The sequence below is a fragment of the Schistocerca americana genome, chromosome 1 (assembly GCF_021461395.2).
Source record: "Schistocerca americana isolate TAMUIC-IGC-003095 chromosome 1, iqSchAmer2.1, whole genome shotgun sequence".
In the NCBI taxonomy this organism is placed as follows: Eukaryota; Metazoa; Arthropoda; class Insecta; order Orthoptera; family Acrididae; genus Schistocerca; species Schistocerca americana.
The window spans coordinates 1,016,324,872-1,016,346,729 of record NC_060119.1 but is presented as its reverse complement, the minus strand read 5'-3'; the positions used below and the strand labels follow the sequence as shown (position 1 = coordinate 1,016,346,729).

Genomic DNA, 21,858 nt, shown 5'->3' with positions numbered 1-21,858 from the left:
TGCCCGCAGACGGCCACGGAGTACTGCAGATAGTCTTGCTCGGGACCTTACTGCAGCCAATGGAACAGTTGTCTCCAGACACACAGTCTACAGACGACTGAACAGATATGCTTTATTCGCCCAGATACCTGCAAGGTGCAGTCCACTGACTCCTGGTCAGGGGAGAGCCCGTGAAACCTGGTGTCAAGTACACAGTACGTGATCATTGGGACAGTAGTCCCAGGTTAAGTTCACGGAAGAGTCCAGGTATAGTCTGAGCAGTGATTCTCGCCGGGTTTTCATCTGGCGTGAACCAGAAACCACATACCAACCCTTTAATGTCCTTGAAAGGGACCTGAATGGAGGTCGTGGTTTGATGGTATGGGGTGGGATTAGGATTGGTGCACGTGTACACCTGCATGTCTTTGACAGAGGAACTGTAACAGGTCAAGTGTATCGGGTCGTCATTTTGCACCAGTATGTCCGCCTTTTCAGGGATGCAGTGGGTCCCACCTCCCTCCTGATGGATGATAACGCACGGACCCACCGAGCTGCCATCGTGGAGGAGTACCTTGAAACAGAAGATATCAGGCGAGTGGAGTGACCTGCCTGTTCTCCAGACCTAAACCCCATCGAGCACGTCTGGGATACTCTCGGTCGACGTATCGCTGCACGTCTTCAAACCCCTAGGACACTTTAGGGGCTCCGACAGGCACTGGTGCAAGAATGGGAGGCTATACACCAGCAGCTGCTCGACCACCTGATCCAGAGTATGCCAACCCGTTGTGAGATCTGTGCACGAGTCCATGGTGATCATATCCCATATTGATGTCGGGGTACACGCGCAGGAAACAGTGGCGTTTTGTAGCACATGTTTTTTGGGACGGTTTTGTCAACTTATCACCAATACCGTGGACATACAGATCTGTGTCGTGTGTGTTCCCTATTTGTCTATGCTATTAGCGGCAGTTTTGTGTAATGCCACGTTGTGTGGTACCACATTCTGCAATTATCCTTAATTTATGAGCATGAGTGTAGATATCCACTAAGCTCTACAGGGCTGTTTTCATAAAGAATAATAAGTAAGAAAGACTATTACAATTTAACGAGAAACACGTAAGCATTGCAGTCTCCTCCGTTGGCTGCTTACCTTGGTAAGTATGATCCTCTTGGCGACGATGCTGAGGATGAACGGGTACTGGCAGTAGGAGAACTGTCCCGGCCGCTGGGGACTCTGCCAGTTGAAGTAGTCCTGCATCAGGTCGACGTGGTCCAGCGCCGAGTTGTAGAAGTCCGTGTAGTCGAGCAGCGGCGGCGAACTCGAGTTGTTGGCCGCATCTGCGGGCCGAGCCACCACATGTCAGACAGCGTATGGTTGAAATACACTATCCGATCTAAAGTATCCGAACTCCCCTACGTAACGAAGAGCTAACCACTAGATGTCACTGAGAGCCGGACCCGCCAGTACAAAAGGAGGCGAGCAGTATTGTGCGCTGTCAGTAGAGAAGCAGTATCAGCAGAGCTCAGTGACTTCGGACATGGAGCAGTCACTGCGTATCACCTGAGTAACAAATCCATCACAGTGGTTTCAGCTCGTATAAAGCTGCCCAGGTCGACTGTTGCTGTTGTGACTGTGAAGTGCAAACGCGAGCGAACAACAGCAGCTAAACCAAGACCAGGCAGACCAAGTACTGATAGATAGGAACTGTCGAGTACTGCGGAAGGAATCGCTCGCGAGTTCCAAAGTGCTTACGGCAGTCCGATTAGCAGAATGGCTGTGCGCGGGTGCCAAACGGTCGATCAGCTCCACACAAACCACACATTTCTGTATGCTGATATGGATGTGGTGTCTGTTCTTTCGCACGTGTCAGAAAGAACAGACACCATCGATGACCTACAGCTGTCTAGAACGAAGTTAGAATTATATTAATACCTTCAGCTGCTAACGGGCGTTGATATATATCAGCGGGGATATATATCAAAGGGGACAGGTGAAAATGTGTGCCCAGACCGGGACTCGAACCCAGGATCTCCTGCTTGCATGTCAGACGCTCTAGCCATTTGAGCCACCGAGGGCACGGAGGATAGCGCGACTGCAGGGACTACAGTATCTCGCGCACGCCTCCAGCGAGACCCACATTCTCACCTTGTATGTCCACACGCTACATTCGTAGTGTCCCACCCCAACACACTCACTACTCGTGGAAGCCAATCTTACCAAGTCCCGTAAGAGTTCGGGGAATATGTGTGCATCCACACAGAAGAAGAAGGTCATACAAGGTGAGAATGTGGGTCTCGTGGGAGGCGTGCGCAGATAGTCCCTGCAGTCGCACTATCCTCGGTGCCCTCGGTGGCTCAGATGGATAGAGTGTCTGCCATGTAAGGGGGAGGTCCCGGGTTCGAGTCCCGATCGGGGCACACATTTTCACCTGTCCCCGTTGATATATATCAACGCCTATTAGCAGCTGAAGGTTGTTGTTGTTGTGGTCTTCAGTCCAGAGACTGGTTTCATGCAGCTCTCCATGCTACTCTATCCTGTGCAAACGACTTCGTCTCCCAGTACCTACTGCAACATACATCCATCTCTTGGTCTCCCTCTGCGATTTTTACCCTCCACGCTGCCCTCCAATACTAAATTGGTGATCCCTTGATGCCTCATAATACGCCCTACCAACCGATCCTTTCTTCTAGTCAAGTTGTGCCACAAATTTATCTTCTCTCCAATTCTATTCAATACTTCCTCATTAGCTATGCGATTTACCTATCTAATCTTCAGCATTCTTCTGTAGCACCACATTTCCAAAACTTCTATTCTCTTCTTGTCTAAACTATTTGTCATCCATGTTTCACTTCCATACATGGCTACACTCCATACAAATACTTTCAGAAACGACTTCCTAACACTTAAATCTATACTCGATGTTAACAAATTTCTCTTCTTCAGAAACGCTTTCCTTGCCATTGCCAGTCTACATTTTATATCCTCTCTACGTCGACCATCATCAGTTATTTTGCTCCCCAAAGAGCAAAACTCCTTTACTACTTTAAGTGTCTCATTTCCTACTCTAATATCCTCAGCATCTCCCGACTTAATTCGACTACATTCCATTATCCTCGTTTTGCTTTTGTTGATGTTCATCTTATATCCTCCTTTTAAGACCATGTCCATTCCGTTGAGCTGCTCTTCTAGGTCCTTTGCGGTCTTCTCCATGGATTTTAATTGGCTGGTTCAAATGGCTCTGAGCACTATGGGACTTAACATCTGTGGTCATCAGTCCCCTAGAACTTAGAACTACTTAAACCTAACTAACCTAAGGACATCACACACATCAGTGCCCGAGACAGGATTCGAACCTGCGACCGTAGCAGTCGCGCGATTCCTGACTGAGCGCCTAGAACCACTAGACCACCGCGGTCGGCGGATTTTAATTCCTACGCCAAATTTTTCTTTTGTTTCCTTTACTGGGTGCTCAATATACAGATTGTATAACATCGGGGAGAGGCTACAACCCCGTCTCACTCCCTTCCCAACCACTGCTTCCCTTTCATGTCCCTCGACTCTTATAACTGCCATCTGGTTTCTGTACAAATTGTAAATAGCCTTTCGCTCCCTGTATTTTACCCCTGCCACCTTCAGAATTTGAAAGAGAGTATTCCAGTCAACATTGTCAAAAGCTTTCTCTAAGTCTACAAATGCTAGAAACGTAGGTTAGCCATTCCTTAATCTATTTTCTAATATAAGTCATAGGGTCAGTATTGCCTCACGTGTTCCAACATTTCTACGGAATCCAAACTGATTTTCCCCGAGGTCGGCTTCTACCAGTTTTTCTATTTGTCTGTAAAGAAATTGTGTTAGTATTTTGAAGCAATGCCTTATTATACTGATAGTTCGGTAATTTTCACATCTGTCAACACCTGCTTTCTTTGGGATTGGAATTATTATATTCTTCTTGAAGTCTGAGGGTATTTCGCCTGTCTCATACATCTTACTCACTAGATGGTAGAGTTTTGTTAGGCCTGGCTCTGCCAAGGCTGTCAGTAGTTCTAATGGAATGTTGTCTACTCCCGGGGCCTTGTTTCGACTTCGGTCTTTCAGTGCTCTGTCAAACTCTTCACGCAGTATCATATCTCCCATTTCATCTTCATTTACGTTCTCTTCCATTTCTATAATATTGTCTTTAAGAACATCGCCCTTGTATAGACCCTCTATATACTCCTTCCACCTTTCTGCTTTTCCTTCTTTGCTTAGAACTGGGTGTCCATCTGAGCTCTTGATATTCATGCAAGTGGTTCCCTTTTCTCCAAAGGTCTCTTTAATTTTCCTGTAGGCAGTATCTGTCTTACCCCTAGTGAGATAAGCCTCTACATCCTTACATTTTTCCTCTAGCCATCTCTGCTTAGCCATTTTGCACTTCCTGTCGATCTCATTTCTGAGATGTTTGTATTCTTTTTTGCCTGCTTCATTTACTGCATTTATATATTTTTTCCTTTCATCAATTAAATTCAATATCTCTTCTGTTACCCAAGGATTTCTATTAGCCCTCGTCTTTTTACCTACTTGATCCTCTAAAGTCTTACAATTTAAGACCTGGTTTCTGAATCTCTGTCTTACCATTATATAATCTACCTGAAACCTGTCAGTATCTCCAGGCTTCTTCCATGTATACAACCTTCACATACAACACATTTTCACCTGTCCCCGTTGATATATATCAACGCCCGTTAGCAGCTGAAGGTATTAATATAATTCTAATTTCACACATTTCTGTAGTCGACGTGAAGCGGCGCTCGAGGGGGTGTAAATGCCACTGGATAGTCAGTGACTGGAAATCAGTGACAAGGGGTGATGAGTCATGCTGCACCGTATATCAGTCCGATGACGGGGTTTGGGTTTGGCGAATACCTGGAGAACGTTATCTACAATCATGTGTACTGCCAACAGTGAAGTGCATAGGGGGTAGTGTTACGATATTGGGGTGTTTTTCGTGGTTAGGTTGTTTTGTTTGTTTTGTTTCAGGACGCAAAAACATCCATGGTCATATTAGTCCATGTCAAAACTGTGAAACATGAAGACAAAGGGAGGAGTTAAAAAACTCTACACGTCAGTGACAATCGACGGACGAGAAGACAGTTAAAAACAGGGACGTGGAAAAAGGTCTACAAAATACGACATAGAGAAGCTGTGGTGCAGAACTAAAAATTGAATGAAATTAGAATTATATTAATACCTTCAGCTGCTAATGGGCGTTGATATATATCAACAGGGACAGGTGAAAATGTGTGCTCCAACCGGGACTCGAACTCGGGATCTCCTGCTTACATGACAGACGCTCTACCCACATTTTTTTTTTTTAGATCTCATTTTGTTCGTTGTATCTGCTTGTGGCGGACGTCGTAGGACATCCGTTTAAGTTCGTTGTTGATCGATTTACCTAGATTTTTTATTACATAGGACAGCTAACCCTCTGACCGAACACGCTGAGCTACCGTGCCGGCATTCACATGAGCCACTGAGGGCACAGAGGATAGCGCGGCTGCAGGGACTATATCGCGCACGCCTCCCAAGAGACCCACATTCTCACCTTGTATGTCCACACACTACATTCGTAGTGTCCCACCCCAGCACACTCATTACTCGTGGAAGACGTTCTTACCAAGTCCCGTAAGAGTTCGGAGAATATGTGTGCAACCGCACAGAAGAAGAAGGTCATGGCCGGTGTTGCCAGAACTATATATTTATATGGATATGGTGCCTGAACAGACACCTACCCATATAAGTATAAAAATTGAATGGCCTTCGCTATATTGCTACGACGGATAAAATGTAAAACGCGGTCGACAGCTCGCTCGTCATTCGCTAAAACGGCCGATAACTCACAATCAGACGGCAAACGCAAACGGGAATGTAAAAGGTTAAAAAATGGGCATTGGGTCAGGAAACGACAGATAGTTAATAGTTGGGCGCAATGTATACAAAGGGCTGTGAGGGGATGGGGGCGGGGGCGCTACTTAAAAAATGGCGATGGCTAACAAGGCAGTGCCCAATATGCAGTCTAGTTAAAATGACCTCCTCGCGGCGGGAGGGTCAAGAGGAGGTCGTCCAAGTCGCTGGGGGAGGCTTCATAACCTGTAGCTTATTCTTACTGACAGACGGCAATACAGGGATCATCGAAGGGAATATAAGAACTACTGGGCCGAGGTTCGAGGACTGCAGCCTTGGCAGCAGCGTCAGAAGCCTCGTTTCCTGTCACCCTCGTATTGCGCTTGTCAAAACGAGAAATGCGGAAGAATTTGAATACATTTTGCAGCAGTACTTATTGCGTACAGTAGCAGAACAGCTTGGAGATGACGCTTGTTTGTATGAAACTGACAGTGCAGCCTGTCGTAAAATAGCATCTGTGACGCAATTGTTTGTGGCCGATAACATTCCTGAGATGGAGTGTTCTGCCCAGAATCCCGACCTGAACCTAATGGAACAGCTTTAGGACGAGTTAGAAAGCTGATTTCGCTCCATACTGGAGTGTCCAGCATCATTTCCCTCTCTGGTCTCCGTTCTTGAGGAAGAAAAGGCTGTGATTCCTCTACAAACGTTGAGACACCTCACTGAAAGTCTCTCAAGCAAATTTTTAGCTGTCATCAAGACGAAGGGTGGACACACCCGTATTAATGTCCAGTAACAGGTGCCCGAATACTTTTTATTAGATAGTCTATATGTACGCCTACACTCTGCAAGCCCCTTTATGGTGTGTAGCGGAGGATGCTTCGTGTAACACCATTCATATTCCAGTCGGTAACAGTGCACAGTTAGAACGACTCTTGGCTAGTCTCTGTGAGAGCTTAACTATCTCTAATTTACCTTTATGGCATTTTTCGTTAAATATACGGAGGTATTAGCAATATACGGGGGCTTACTCTTCTAGGAACGCACGTTCTTGGAATTTTAACAATAAACCGCACCGGTACAAAACATCTCTCTTGTAGAGTTTGATGAGCGTCTCAGTGACGCTTCCACTCCCACTGAAAGAACCCGAAAGGGAAGGCGCTGTTCTACTTTAGACCTTTGCTATTTTCTCTATCAATTCATTTTTAAAATTTTATTTTATATGTCACGTTCCTTAGGAACAAATTGAGGAGCAAGTCTTCATGGTCCACGGAATGAGTCAGTACATTACATTGTAACATAGGAGTAATAGTAGATAAAAAGAAACGTATCAATCATATGCAGACGACAAGACACAAATTTAAACAAACATAATGAACGAAGTAATCCAGAAATTATATTAATTTTTTAATTTTTCCTGGAGTTCCTCGAAAGAATAGAAGGAGTGAATCGTGAGGAAAATCTGCAGTTTGGACTTGAAAGTGCGTGGATTACTGCCAGGATTTTTGAATTCTTGTGCCAGCTTATCGAAAATAGATGCAGCAGAATACTGCATGCTTTTCTGCAAAAAGAGTCAAGGTAGTGCGTTCCAAACGCAGATTGGATATCCGCCTAGTATTGACTGAGTGAAAGCTGCTAACTCTTGAGAATAAACTGATATTTTTAATAACAAACGACATTAAATAAAATATGTATTTGAGAGGCCAATGTCAGAATTCTCAGACTACTGAACAGGTTCGCGAACTTACAGCACATTTTACACCACATATTGTTCGAACCGCCCCGTTTCTAAGCCAAAAATGCCCTTTTTGAATCATAAGAGTTACCCCAGAAAATAGTACCATACGTCACAAGCGAATGAAAATTAGCAAATTAGATTACTTTTCGTGCTGAACTGCCACTTACAATCAGTTCCACAAGAAAGTGTACGCCATTATGCCAAATGTAACGTCCGCAGTGACATCTGCGGTGGTGGTCTTTAATGTGTAGTCACTGCGCTTTTGCACAGTGTATAGATAAACAGTGTGAGAGTTGAATATTATGTTTTGTTTTGTCGGTTGCAGTTTTGGCTATTTGCAGTTATTTATAGCCAATTTAAACGCACTGAAAAAATGTGCAATATTTAACAAAAATGTCTTCTAAGGTTCATTAAGAAGCTATTTGGTTCTTACGAGGCAAGCTCGGTGCTTCAAGAGGTTATTGATCCGAAACATCGCAGCCGACTCTGTACACCTTGGAAATCAGACAATGAGGTGTCTAAGATGGATTGGCCTGCAATGGCTGCGAATGCAAATCCGATCGAAAATTTGCTGTCGTATTTTAAGGTGAAGCTTAAAGGAAAGCCAATATATACTTTGAAGCAGCTGTCATATAAAATCAGGACGATATGGAGGTCGTTACCGAGAGAATATGCAGAAAATCTCGTGAAAAGCGTGCCAAGAAGTTGCAAAGCTATAACTGATAATGGAGGCGATTGGATTACCTATTAGGTAACTGTGCAATTAGTAATAACATGTATTTTCATGTAAACATATACACTCCTGGAAATTGAAATAAGAACACCGTGAATTCATTGTCCCAGGAAGGGAAACTTTATTGACACATTCCTGGGGTCAGATACATCACATGATCACACTGACAGAACCACAGGCACATATACACAGGCAACAGAGCATGCACAATGTCGGCACTAGTACAGCGTATATCCACCTTTCGCAGCAATGCAGGCTGCTGTTCTCCCATGGAGACGATCGTAGAGATGCTGGATGTAGTCCTGTGGAACGGCTTGCCATGCCATTTCCACCTGGCGCCTCAGTTGGACCAGCGTTCGTGCTGGACGTGCAGACCGCGTGAGACGACGCTTCATCCAGTCCCAAACATGCTCAATGGGGGACAGATCCGGAGATCTTGCTGGCCAGGGTAGTTGACTTACACCTTCTAGAGCACGTTGGGTGGCACGGGATACATGCGGACGTGCATTGTCCTGTTGGAACAGCAAGTTCCCTTGCCGGTCTAGGAGTGGTAGAACGATGGGTTCGATGACGGTTTGGATGTACCGTGCACTATTCAGTGTCCCCTCGACGATCACCAGTGGTGTACGGCCAGTGTAGGAGATCGCTCTCCACACCATGATGCCGGGTGTTGGCCCTGTGTGCCTCGGTCGTACGCAGTCCTGATTGTGGCGCTCACCTGCACGGCGCCAAACACGCATACGACCATCATTGGCACCAAGGCAGAAGCGACTCTCATCGCTGAAGACGACACGTCTCCATTCGTCCCTCCATTCACGCCTGTCGCGACACCACTGGAGGCGGGCTGCACGATGTTGCGGCATGAGCGGAAGACGGCCTACCGGTGTGCGGGACCGTAGCCCAGCTTCATGGAGACGGTTGCGAATGGTCCTCGCCGATACCCCAGGAGCAACAGTGTCCCTAATTTGGTGGGAAGTGGCGGTGCGGTCTCCTACGGCACTGCGTAGGATCCTACGGTCTTGGCGTGCATCCGTGCGTCGCTGCGGTCCGGTCCCAGGTCGACGGGCACGTGCACCTTCCGCCGACCACTGGCAACAACATCGATGTACTGTGGAGACCTCACGCCCCACGTGTTGAGCAATTCGGCGGTACGTCCACCCGGCCTCCCGCATGCCCACTATACGCCCTCGCTCAAAGTCCGTCAACTGCACATACGGTTCACGTCCACGCTGTCGCGGCATGCTACCAGTGTTAAAGACTGCGATGGAGCTCCGTATGCCACGGCAAACCGGCTGACACTGACGGCGGCGGTGCACAAATGCTGCGCAGCTAGCGCCATTCAACGGCCAACACCGCGGTTCCTGGTGTGTCCGTTGTGCCGTGCGTGTGATCATTGCTTGTACAGCCCTCTCGCAGTGTCCGGAGCAAGTATGGTGGGTCTGACACACCGGTGTCAATGTGTTCTTTTTTCCATTTCCAGGAGTGTATTTATAATAATGTCTTTTATTTCATAGAGATAACGGCGTACACCTTCTTGTGGAACTAAGTGTATGTCAGACACTGTTCTAATGGTAAATAAAACAGCATTTATTTTCTGAACAAGATCCTGAACTTGGGCTTTCCAGGACAGTTTACTATCTGTCTGGCCGCCCAGGCAATTGAAATGTTCAGTCTCATAATCTTGTACCCATTCCGTGTAATCAAGATGTAAGTTTTTGTTGCACTGTTTGTTAGAAACTGTAAAATATTAGTCTTACTGTGATTTAAAATCAATTTATTTTCATCAAGTCATGAACTTGTATCCTGAACTGCATTATTTGAAATCGTGTCAATACTACATACATCATCCCTCCCTTCCACGCTCGTGTTGTAAGTAGGCTGTTTAGGTTTTTACACTGCTGGCCACCGTAAATGCAACACCAAGAAAGACAAGAGGTAGCACAACAAAATTTATTTTGTAGATAACATGTTGACCAAGTATCAAATGATTACGTTTACAGACGTCTGTGACATGTGGTTGCTGCCAGAATCAGTAGCCAGAGTAGCCGCCATTGTTGGAGATCACCGCTGCCACACGTCTCGGCATTGAGTCAAAGAGACGTTGGATGTGTTCCTGGGGTACAGCAGCCCAAGCCGCTTCCACACGTTGCCAAAGATCATCTGGTGTGGCAGCTGGGGATGTAATCTGGGTCACTCGTTGAGCAACCATGGACATGTTTTCTATCGGCGAAAGATCTGGAGAGCGAGCCGGCCAGGGAAGCAGTTCAATCTGGTTATTGACGAAGAACGTTTGGACAATGCGTGCCACGTGTGGTCGCGCATTATCCTGTTGAAATATGGCTGTGGCCGAGCCCTGAAGGTAAGGAAGGACAACTGGCTCCAGCACCTCGGATATGTAGCGCCGGCTATTTAAAGTACCGGCAATGTGTACTAGAGGCGTGCGAGAGTAATATCCAATACCGTCCCATACCATAATACCCAGTGCAAGACCAGCGTGGCGGTGCATAATGCAGCTGTCCAGCATCCTCTCTCCACGGTGTCTCCACACTCGAATCCGACCATCGTGGTGCTGCAGACAGAAGCGTACCTCGTCAGTAAAGACAACGTCATTCCATTCTGCCGTCCACATCCCTCTGTCATCACACCATTGGCGACGGATACGTCTGTGGTTCTGCGTCAATGGTAGACGAAGCAATGGACGTCTTGCGGACAGACCACTCTGCTGTAAACGGCGTCGAATGGTACGCGCAGACACTGGGGGATGCGTTACAGACGCAATGTGCTGTGCTATGGTTCGGGATGTCACTGAGCGATCCATCACTGCCATGCGCACAATTTGCCTATCAGCACGTGCAGTGGTGCACCGAGGTGAATGCGATCGACCACGTCGGTCCGTCGTACCCTCCTGCATCCAACGGTCACATATCCGCATTACAGTTGTTTGGTTTCGTCCAACACGACTAGCGATTTCTCTGTATGATAATCCACAATCTCGGTAAGCCACTATCCTTCCTCTGTCGAACTCGGATACTTGATCAAACGATGTTCGCTGTTGTCTACGAGGCATAACTGATCGTCTTGTGAAACAACCATAAGGTAACCACACGTGCCGAACGTACACTCGTCGAAATCGCCAAGCCTTAAATGGCGCTATGAGGTGGCGCCACAAGCGCGCGTGATGTGCGTCTGCGCTGAAATTCTAATCAGTTGCATATCTCATCGCTGCAAACCCATGGTGTAAATTTCATTTGATTCGGATGCTTCCTTCAGGGTGTTGCATTTACGGTGGCCAGCAGTGTATATTGGTAATGCCACGTAGCGCTCCGTATGAAAATCACTGGATGTGCTGTGTGCAGTCTGTGGCTGGTTTGCATTGTTGTTCGCTATTGTAGTGTTGGGCTGTTGGCTGTTAACAGCGCGTAGTGTTGCTCAGTTGGAGGTGAGCCGCCAGCAGTGGTGGATGTGGGGAAGTGAGATGGCAGATTTTTGAGAATGGATAATCTGGAGGTGTGTCCATCAGAAACAGCCCATTTGTAAGAACGGATGTCATGAACTTCTATATATATTATGACTATTAAGGTAAATACATTGTTTGTTCTCTATTAAAATCTTTCATTTGCTAACTATGCCCGCCAGTAGTTAGTGCTTTCCGTAGTTTGAATCTTTTATTTAGCTGGCAGTAGTGGCGCTCACTGTATTGCAGTAGTTCGAGTAATGAAGATTTTTGTGAGATAAGTGATTTGTGAAAGGTATAGGTTAATTTAGTCAGGGCCATTCTTTTGTAGGGACTATTAAAAGTCAGATTGCGTTGCGCTAAAAAAATATTGTGTGTCAGTTTAAGCACAGTCATGTATAGTTTTTCTAAGGGGACGTTTCATATGGTGACCCTGCCAGGATACCTCACTGGAATCTTCTGATTTTTTTCTTGTAGTTTGTGTAATTAGTGTAGCTATGTTTATTGCTAGTGCATAATTGTAGAGAGAATCTCCTTTGTAGTTGCAGTCTTTCATTGTTGTACAGTAAAACAGTTGTGGCATGCATGTAGATTTGCACCAAGTATTTCGCAGCTGTGCTTGCAATTAACTAAATATTATTTTCAGTGCTATGTTAATGTGTTCTCTTATTTTTGCTAATCAAATTGTGCTTTTCTGTGTTATCGTATGAAATATTGTGACAATAATGGCGTGTGAAAAACGTAACACTAGGCTCCAAAGTAAACTGAGAAATAATAGTGACGACGAGCGTAGCTTATCAGCACCACTGTGTAATGAATTAACAGACATTCGAAGTAGTAATTGGGTAATTGTGCATAGGGAAATGGAGTGGGCGGCAAATGATGGTGTAGACATTGAAACAATTAGTGAACAGGGAAGCATTATCGATCGATCGGTCGGCAACAGTTCGCCTCAGGAATCCGAAATGACAGGACACAATCTTGCAAATACTGTAGATTCACGTTTTGCATCCTCACCCTTTTCTCAAATAAGTCAAGACACATTTTCTGCTCGTCAAAATGTGAATGTTGCCGGTGCAAATGCACTGCTGAAAAGCATAGAGGAACAGATTCCAGACACTAATACATTATTATTGCAATTAATGCAACAAATGGAACAAAATCAGAGACAAACACAACAAAAGCTTCAAAAGTTAGACACAATGGAACAAAATCAGAGACAAACACAGCTAAAGCTTCAAAAGTTAGACACAATGGAACAAAATCAGAGACAAACACAAAAGCTTCAAAAGTTAGACACCATGCTTGAACAAACACGCGAAGATTTAACTACTGAGTTACATAACATTGAATCGAAATGTCAAAAAGTCTGTAATGACGTAAAAACACAAATTTGTGAGAATTTTCAACCTATTTTTTCGCGGCATGAAAATGCATTACAGAATCACGAAGCAGCCATAAAAGAACTGCAAACTATTGTTCATGAAAATCATGAGACCTTGCAAGCTAAAATTGACTCAGTTGCATCTACCAATTCGGTTATGCAACTTGCAAAAACTCAATAAAACTTAAAGGACACAGTAGATACTCTGAAAATTGGTTCAGAAAGACACACAGAGGAAATTAGTTCATTATCAGAGAAAGTAGTTGAACTTTCGGATCAGCTAAATAATTTATCTACGAAGGTAGATGATAATCTGAGTGACACAAAACCGGTAGTCTTTAATGACACAGAAGAATGCGAATAAATTAGGAAATTCAAACAAAATCAGAATCAAATTAATACGCAACACCAAAGAGAAATCCGGGAAGTACAAGATCAGCTGACACAGGTAATACAAGAATTATGTATTTCAGAGGACACTCGCACTCCAATACGGGAAGAGGGACATAGAAATACGGAACAGCCACAAAATAATAACACAGTGCATTTCGGAAATTATGAAAGAAATTGGCAAGGTGCACCGAATTTTGATATGGAACCGCCGAAACGACGTAACAATGACCGACATGCGACTCGCTGACATGATGATTTTGACTATAAGCTGTTCATTACTACACGTAAATTCAAAACATTTAAGAATTCTGGCAACGACATTCATCCACAAGCGTGGCGTCATCAATTCTCTCATTGTTTTCCTCCCAACTGGTCATTAGAGCACAGATTAGAATTTATGTGTGGCTACTTAGAGAATGAACCAGCTGAAAGAATGCGATCGGTCGTTCACGATAGTCACAATGAAGGAGAATTTCATCATGCCTTCCTCTCAGCATATTGGTCTCAAGCTACACAAGACCGAGTAAAACATAGCATCATAATGATGAAACATTTCGAAGACATGTTGCACAAGAATCAGTAACTGTCAAACCCATACAGCCCCTCAGAACACATCCGCATTTGCTTAATCAAATTGCCTGAACATTTACGACATATTATTTTGGCAGGACGTTGCAAAGACGACATTGAAGCTTATCAGGGACTGTTACAAGAATTGGAAATTGACACTGACAATCGCGGAATGCGAAAACAGGAGCACAACAATTACAGGTCACATCGTCACAATTCCGCGATGACAGAAATAATAAATGGACACGACAAAGCTATTCTTACAACGTAAATCGTGACCAAAACAGACACCACCCATATGACAACCATTGGCAGAGTAGTTATAATTACAGAGAAAGATAGCATTTCTGTAGTAATGAATATGACAGAGACAATCATAGAAACAGAAAATATGTGCTGGCCGGTGTGGGCAAGCGGTTAAAGGCGCTACAGTCTGGAACCGCATGATCGCTACGGTCACAGGTTCGAATCCTGCCTCGGGCATGGATGTGTGTGATGTCCTTCGGTTGGTTAGGTTTAAGTAGTTCTAAGTTCTAGGGGACTGATGACCTTAGAAGTTAAGTCCGATAGTGCTCAGAGCCAGACAATATGGCAACCAGAACTATTATTATCATGGGAGACAGAATAACTTCAGATGCAACGGTCCACCGTTCAGTGATAATTCAGGGAGAAATTCTCCACCACTTAACCGACAAGAAAGAAACAACAGGAACTACCGACATGACGATAGACGATATAATCATAACGACAAACCTGAATTTCATCAGAACTGGCGGGATTCAAACAGGGCTGGGCCCTCTCGGCAAGGTGAATTTGTAGAAGTTAGGTCTCCTAATCCCAATAACGATGCACGCCAACAAAGAGATAGCAGGCAATGACTCGCACCACAGGCAGCCACGTGCGCCGGCTGGCTCAGAGAAAAATAACATAGACGCTAACCTTGAGAAAAATTTTAGCATTCCTCACTGACGTATACAACATGATAATTACTTTGAAGTTGAAACTCTGCGCACTAGAAAGGGTAAAGGATTGCACCCCATTTCACATGTAAAACCGTTTGTTGAAAGATAATCTGCTTTTTAACTTAGTCTTTGCTATAAAATTTTTCACTTCACATTACTAGTACTCTTTGTCACACTTACAAACTGTTAACATGCAACAATTTTTTGAAGTTAACTATCCAGCCTAGAACCTAGGGAACATTTTTAAACAGAAATTACGAATGCATTGTTATAGTGAACAGACGACACAGTGTTGTTATTTGTACATTCTTGCTTGTTAGTTGCACGATCACGTAACGACTATCAGGCTTACATACTTAGAACATATACTGACACTGCTAATGAGATTTTAATGCAACATTTTGGGTTACTTGAAAATACATTCTGGATTTAAAGTACTTTCTGTGAGATACCAGATGACACAGTGGTTAGTATATGTGACAGCTACATGATTTGATCACGACTCTACTAATGAGTGACCATTTACAATGTTGCTTTTGAGGTGTTTCTGTTTTATATCTGCACAGTTTTTCTGAATTCTTCTGGAAAGTAAAACATGTTTTAGTAGTAACTTTGTGGTATAGCTACAATAAGACAGCCTTTTTTGCAGCACAACAATACATTACAGTGTAGTACTTTCTTGATCATGGTACTGTACGTAATAACTACGATATCTATACGCATAGCATTTCGCTTTTGTTTATTACTAGGTAAGTACATTGACTTCCACAGAAATTTTCTTACGGACGACAATAATTACGACACTTGACACATTTTTTACCCTTAAATAATGACAGAGATTATGTTACAGCAAGACGCACAATTTAGCGCTACAGGACGCACATTTGAGTGATTAATTTTGTACTTAAAACATTTATTTTTAAAGATTTTTGAATTACAAAGAAAGTTTTCCGTGATACATTTCGTTCCATTGCTGTAATCTGTAACACCTGAGGGTATAATTACATTAATCCTCAGGGGGGTACACACTTACTCTGTGTATCATGTGTTTGGCAAGCACAAGGAGCCCTAGCTAATATGGTATTTGCTTATACCACTTTACACATCGGTACCATGTTTCTCTAACACAGAATTACACAGCTATCTGATTATTTAACTGAGAGAGACAAACATTTATTTTACTACATCAGTGACAGATGTTTACGTAGTTACACAGTTGGATAACTTCACACTTATGAAACTGTATTTTGTCTGTACTTTGTGAACTGTTCATATTTTTCGGAACCATTGTGATATTATGAAAGCTTTGAATATCGTATTTGGTATGGGATCATGATTTTTAAAGTACGTTTGAGGTAGATGACACTTTTGAAATGAGCAGAGAATTTTATTTAGGTTTTAAAATATTCAGAAAGCTACGACGATTTTGAGATGTCATCGATCTGTTATAATGTTATTATTACGACGACGATGTGTATGTTCTTGAGGTATGTTTATGGTCTATGAGATGATGCTATATGAAGAATCTGATTATGCTCTGTATTTATTATGATGAAATATTGAAGACGTGTTGATGAATATGCATATGTGTAATAAGGTAAGGAATAAGGAGTAGTGGTTAGGGACTCTGACTTGTGAAAAAGGATGATGGAAGCCAAAAATCATACTCTAAAGAGTTATGAAATGTGTGTAAATGCGTGAATGTATCACAATGCCGACCAAAATTTTTTGGACACTATTATGTTTAAAGGATTTTGTTTCTACACCTGTGAAATTTTATATGAGACTGTCACTGTAGTGCAAACTGGTGTCATAAATAATTCGGTAAGAAACTTAAGTGAACACCTTCATGTAATGCGTCGTGGGCATCCAGCTGTGCAACAGTCGCCTGGAAAAAAGCCATTAGTGTGTGCCTTTCAGAGGCACAGGTGGAGAAAAAAGGAGGCCATTATCCTCGCTATTGACATTTCTTTGTAGAAAGCATCGCAAATACGACACGCTCAAACTTGAAAACATATGATTACACTGTGGAGCTCGTAATTTATGATATTTACTAAAATACCTAATGAAATGATGAGAAACAATTTATATCTATTGTCTTTGTAGTTGAGAGATTGCTCATTTTGTTTAATATCTAGTATCTAGCTCCACTGCAGCATTGGTTAAAATAAAATTTTATAGATGTACTAATATAAATATTTTATGCCTACAGATCTAGTAAATAATAACTTTATGATGTACTTAAAAAAATGAAGGAGCACAAAAAGACATTTCCCTTCACAGGAATTGCATACAGAATTTTATTTTCATGTACTTCATAATTTTTGGTAGAATAACTTATTGTGGTGCACCACTTTAATTACATAGACATTAAGATGTGAATAGACACATCCCTTATCTGCATTGTTGTCTTTAGTGTACTAGTTTTTCTGCTTGTGGGTTTGTCATGTTTAGATATAAGTTATAACATTTATTGCTGCTTGCTTTGCCAATTTGCATTTTTTTTTCATTGCTGTTTGTATTAATTGTTTTGTGCTGCTGCATTGCCTCATCCCTTAGTTTTATGCATTTGAGCTCAATAGATTTAAGTTAGCTTAAGAGGGGGTAGGCTATATAAGAGAATGAGTTATGATGAATTGGAAGAAATGCATTGAGAAGTTATACGAAAAAAGTTTGTAAAAGAAAAGGTACTGTACAATGAAGAATAATTACTTTAAAAGAGGATGAATAGAATACAGAAAGCATGCTTGGATAGGATTTTTTTTGGTGGAAACAAATGTTGAAATAAGAGGAAATATCTATAGAATGAAGTTTTGGGTTGGACTGCAGTACAAATGTTACACTGAAAACGAACCCTGTCCTTTCCTTTTGTGTTATCCGGCTGTGTGTTTGTGTACTCTTGTATATTTGTGTTTTTCCTGTCTTTATGTGTTTAGCTGATACGAGTTATGTTGTAGAATTTTTCTAATAATATGTTATTTACTTAGTAAAGATGTTTAGACATTATTTATCTGTTCTGTTTGGTTGCTCATGTGTGAAGTTGATGTTTCAAAAGTTATTCTGGTCTTTCATGTATGTTCTTATGTCATAATTCCTGTAATACTGATATATATTTTATTTCTATTCTTTTGTAAAGCCCATATTACTACAAATGTTATCTGTATTGTTATGTTCTTTAATGATGTATTTTGTACCTTTGTTATTGTATTCTCATGTTATAAAATTGTAATGGACACCAGTTCAGCAAATTAAGTGACTTGTAAGTTACATATCACTGCACACGTTTCTGTTGGTCATAGTATATGGACAATATGTGAGAAGTAGGGACTGTTAGTGTTTGCACGGGTGTTAATAATTCAGCAAGGGACTGGATAACAGCATTGCTGGTTCTAAGGACGATTCCAAAAACTTTGTGAGTGCACAAGTGATGGTTTATGGACTTGCTATATTGTCTGCAAGACTTCTTAGGACAGTTCCAAAAACTTTATGCATGCACAAGTGGTGGTTTAGGGACTTGCTATATTCTCTGCAAGACTCTTCGATGGTGATTGTGCACCTGCATAGTCGCAATAGATGTCTGCTGGCCGTCTCTACAAGGACTATAATGGGTCTGCATCTCTGATGACCCACCAATACCATACTCTCTACAAGGACTACAGTGGGTCTGCTTTGTGATAACCTACCTACCAATATTCTTCAAAACTTCGACTGACTCTGGTGTGGGTTTGCTCTGTTGTGGCCCATTACCTGTCTGCATGTCAAGAGTCAGCACTGTCTTTCCGTTGGAAGGACAACACTACTTCTTCAAGACTGCATGGAAATCCACTACTTCCGTGTGCATTTTCTTTTACTGCTCAGACTTTGAGAAAAACACTGCAATTTTACTGTGATGAACGATCAGGACTGTGTTTATGGACTGTGAGAAAATTTTAGCTTTTGACCAACATTGTATCAATAAGTGTGTACATTTGATATCTTTGTTACTGTAATTATGAAAAAATTTTTCAAATATGTATTGGCCACTGCCCAAAACAATTTGCAAAATTTTTTGTGGGGAGCTTGGGGGCTATGTAAGTAGGCTGTTTACGTTTTTATATTGGTAACGCCACGTAGCGCTCTGTATGAAAATCACTGGATGTGCTGTGTGCAGTCTGTGGCTGGTTTGCATTGTTGTTCGCTATTGTAGCGTTGGGCTGTTGGCTGTTAACAGCGCGTAGCGTTGCTCAGTTGAAGGTGAGCCGCCAGCATTGGTGTATGTGGGGAAGTGAGATGGCGGATTTTTGAGAATGGATAATCTGGAAGTGTGTCCATCAGAAACAGTACATTTGTAAGAATGGATGTCGTGAACTGCTATATATATTATGACTATTAAGGTAAATACATTGTTTGTTCTCTATTAAAATCTTTCATTTGCTAACTACGCCTATCAGTAGTTACTGCCTTCCGTAATTTGAATCTTTTATTTAGCTGGCAGTAGTAGCGCTCGCTGTATTGCAGTAGTTCGAGTAACGAAGATTTTTGTGAGGTAAGTGATTTGTGAAAGGTATAGGTTAATGTTAGTCAGGGCCATTCTTTTGTAGGGATTATTGAAAGTCAGATTGCGTTGCGCTAAAAAAATATTGCGTGTCAGTTTAAGCACAGTCATGTATAATTTTTCTAAGGGGACGTTTCAGTGTCACCAGCGAACAGAAATATTTTAGAATCACCTGTAATACTAAAAGGCATATCGTTTACAAAAATCAGAAGTAGTAGCGGCCCCAGCACCGGCCCCTAGGAGACTTTATAAGTTATTGCAAAATAAGTTGCATACGTCAAGGTCATGCCAGGAACGATTTTTCGATTTACAGCCCGCTATTGTTGAATTTATGAAGGAAAAAGGAGTGCAGGAACGCAAATTAGAAAATCCGAAATGGATTAAAGACACATTTTACGTGGACTTCAATGCAGGCTGCGCATAGTAAAACAATGCACGGTGAGAAACAACCTCTTTCTGATTTGGTGAGGATGCATTTAAAAAGAAAACAGCGTTATGAAAGGGATAAATTCTAACAAACACAGTTTTGTTCCATAAGATCAATGGCTTTAAAGAAAAGGCGAGATTTGGAGAAAAATTATTGTGATCTAGAAATAATTACAAGGATAGTTTTCTAAACGTTTTGAGGACAATGCCAGTCTCACATCAGTTTTCGAGACAGTTTGACGTTTCAGAAGAATGCGACCCCGTACATGTGCAGTTGTAACTGATTTATGTGTTATGAAATTCCCGTTTTAAAGACAAATCTTTCCACCTTAAAACTGTTCAGGAAGACTACAGTGTTTTCTTCAGGGACAGTTTCTTCGTCTCCGTAATGAGTTTCAATCTTAGCATGTGTGCGAAAGGATCTTTTTCGATTACGAAACTAAATAAGTCATGATTACGACGGAATATAAGTTCTAAAATCTGTGAAATTGACTCCGTCTGTCTACATGACGATAGTTTGTACCAGATAAAAATTATACTATGTTTTCAGCGTGCGAGAAATAATGAAGTATGTAATAAAGAAAATTTATTTTGTTTGTGATTTATGTTGTTGAGAAATTTGAAACCAAGTTTTATGCAGTACGGGTGCAGCACCATTTAAATACGGCGCGTTTGCCGCGTTTTCCCCCTTTGCAGCTGACAGCGTAGCGTGTGGTTGGGGAAATCTACAGTCTTAGCGCTATGGCATGCATGCCAGGCACGGCTTGCAAGCCAAATTCTTGACCACCCCTGGTCGAAAGTGACCGTTCACAGCTACAAAATATTACTCGCAACTCTTACAGGAAAAAAAATTGCAGCGAATGGACTGCGTAATAAATGAGGATACCAAATTGTAGTGTTGACGTCACGAGTTCAGCATAGCATTGCATGACACTAAGTGAACTCTAGTTTTTTTAATTGAATCTGATTTTTATAATCAACGACAGAATAAAAACATCAAATCATACAAATGACAAACTAATGCTGCCACACTCATAAACGATGTATCGAAATGGATGTGAACTGTACAGTAAACATATACTAACGCAGTTTATCTGGAATTTAATTAGATCCAGAATATCGTTAATTTTGTTGAACACTGCTCGAAGTGGTCTGAACTCAAAGTACTCCATATTAACATGTATCATGCCTTCAGCATGTTTTACCATACACCTTTACCGTTTTCCTAAATGTGTGTTGAGATGTGCAAGATATTTATGTACCAAATTAAATATGATATAGTTTAATTGAGATCGGTCAGCAGTTGAGTCACCCATAATTGAAATTTGGTAAGTGCTACATAAACCCCCCCCCCCCCCCCCCCATGAACCATGGACCTTGCCGTTGGTGGGGAGGCTTGCGTGCCTCAGCGATACAGATAGCCGTACCGTAGGTGCAACCACAACGGAGGGGTATCTGTTGAGAGGCCAGACAAACGTGTGGTTCCTGAAGAGGGGCAGCAGCCTTTTCAGTAGTTGCAAGGGCAACAGTCTGGATGATTGACTGATCTGGCCTTGTAACAATAACCAAAAAGGCCTTGCTGTGCTGGTACTGCGAACGGCTGAAAGCAAGGGGAAACTACAGCCGTAATTTTTCCCGAGGGCATGCAGCTTTACTGTATGATTACATGATGATGGCGTCCTCTTGGGTAAAATATTCCGGAGGTAAAATAGTCCCCCATTCGGATCTCCGGGCGGGGACTACTCAAGAGGATGTCGTTATCAGGAGAAAGAAAACTGGCGTTCTACGGATCGGAGCATGGAAT

General features: G+C 42.5%; 1 protein-coding gene across 1 annotated transcript in view; it reads right to left on the bottom strand.

The window, feature by feature from the left end:
* Positions 1-21,858, bottom strand: part of LOC124596014 (probable E3 ubiquitin-protein ligase HECTD2) — a 381,240-nt gene that overhangs the window by 67,540 nt on the left and 291,842 nt on the right. Inside the window, exon 10 of the mRNA XM_047134973.1 lies at positions 1,130-1,317. Within this exon, the coding sequence (XP_046990929.1) occupies positions 1,130-1,317 (188 nt within the window). The remainder of the gene's footprint in view (positions 1-1,129; positions 1,318-21,858) is intronic.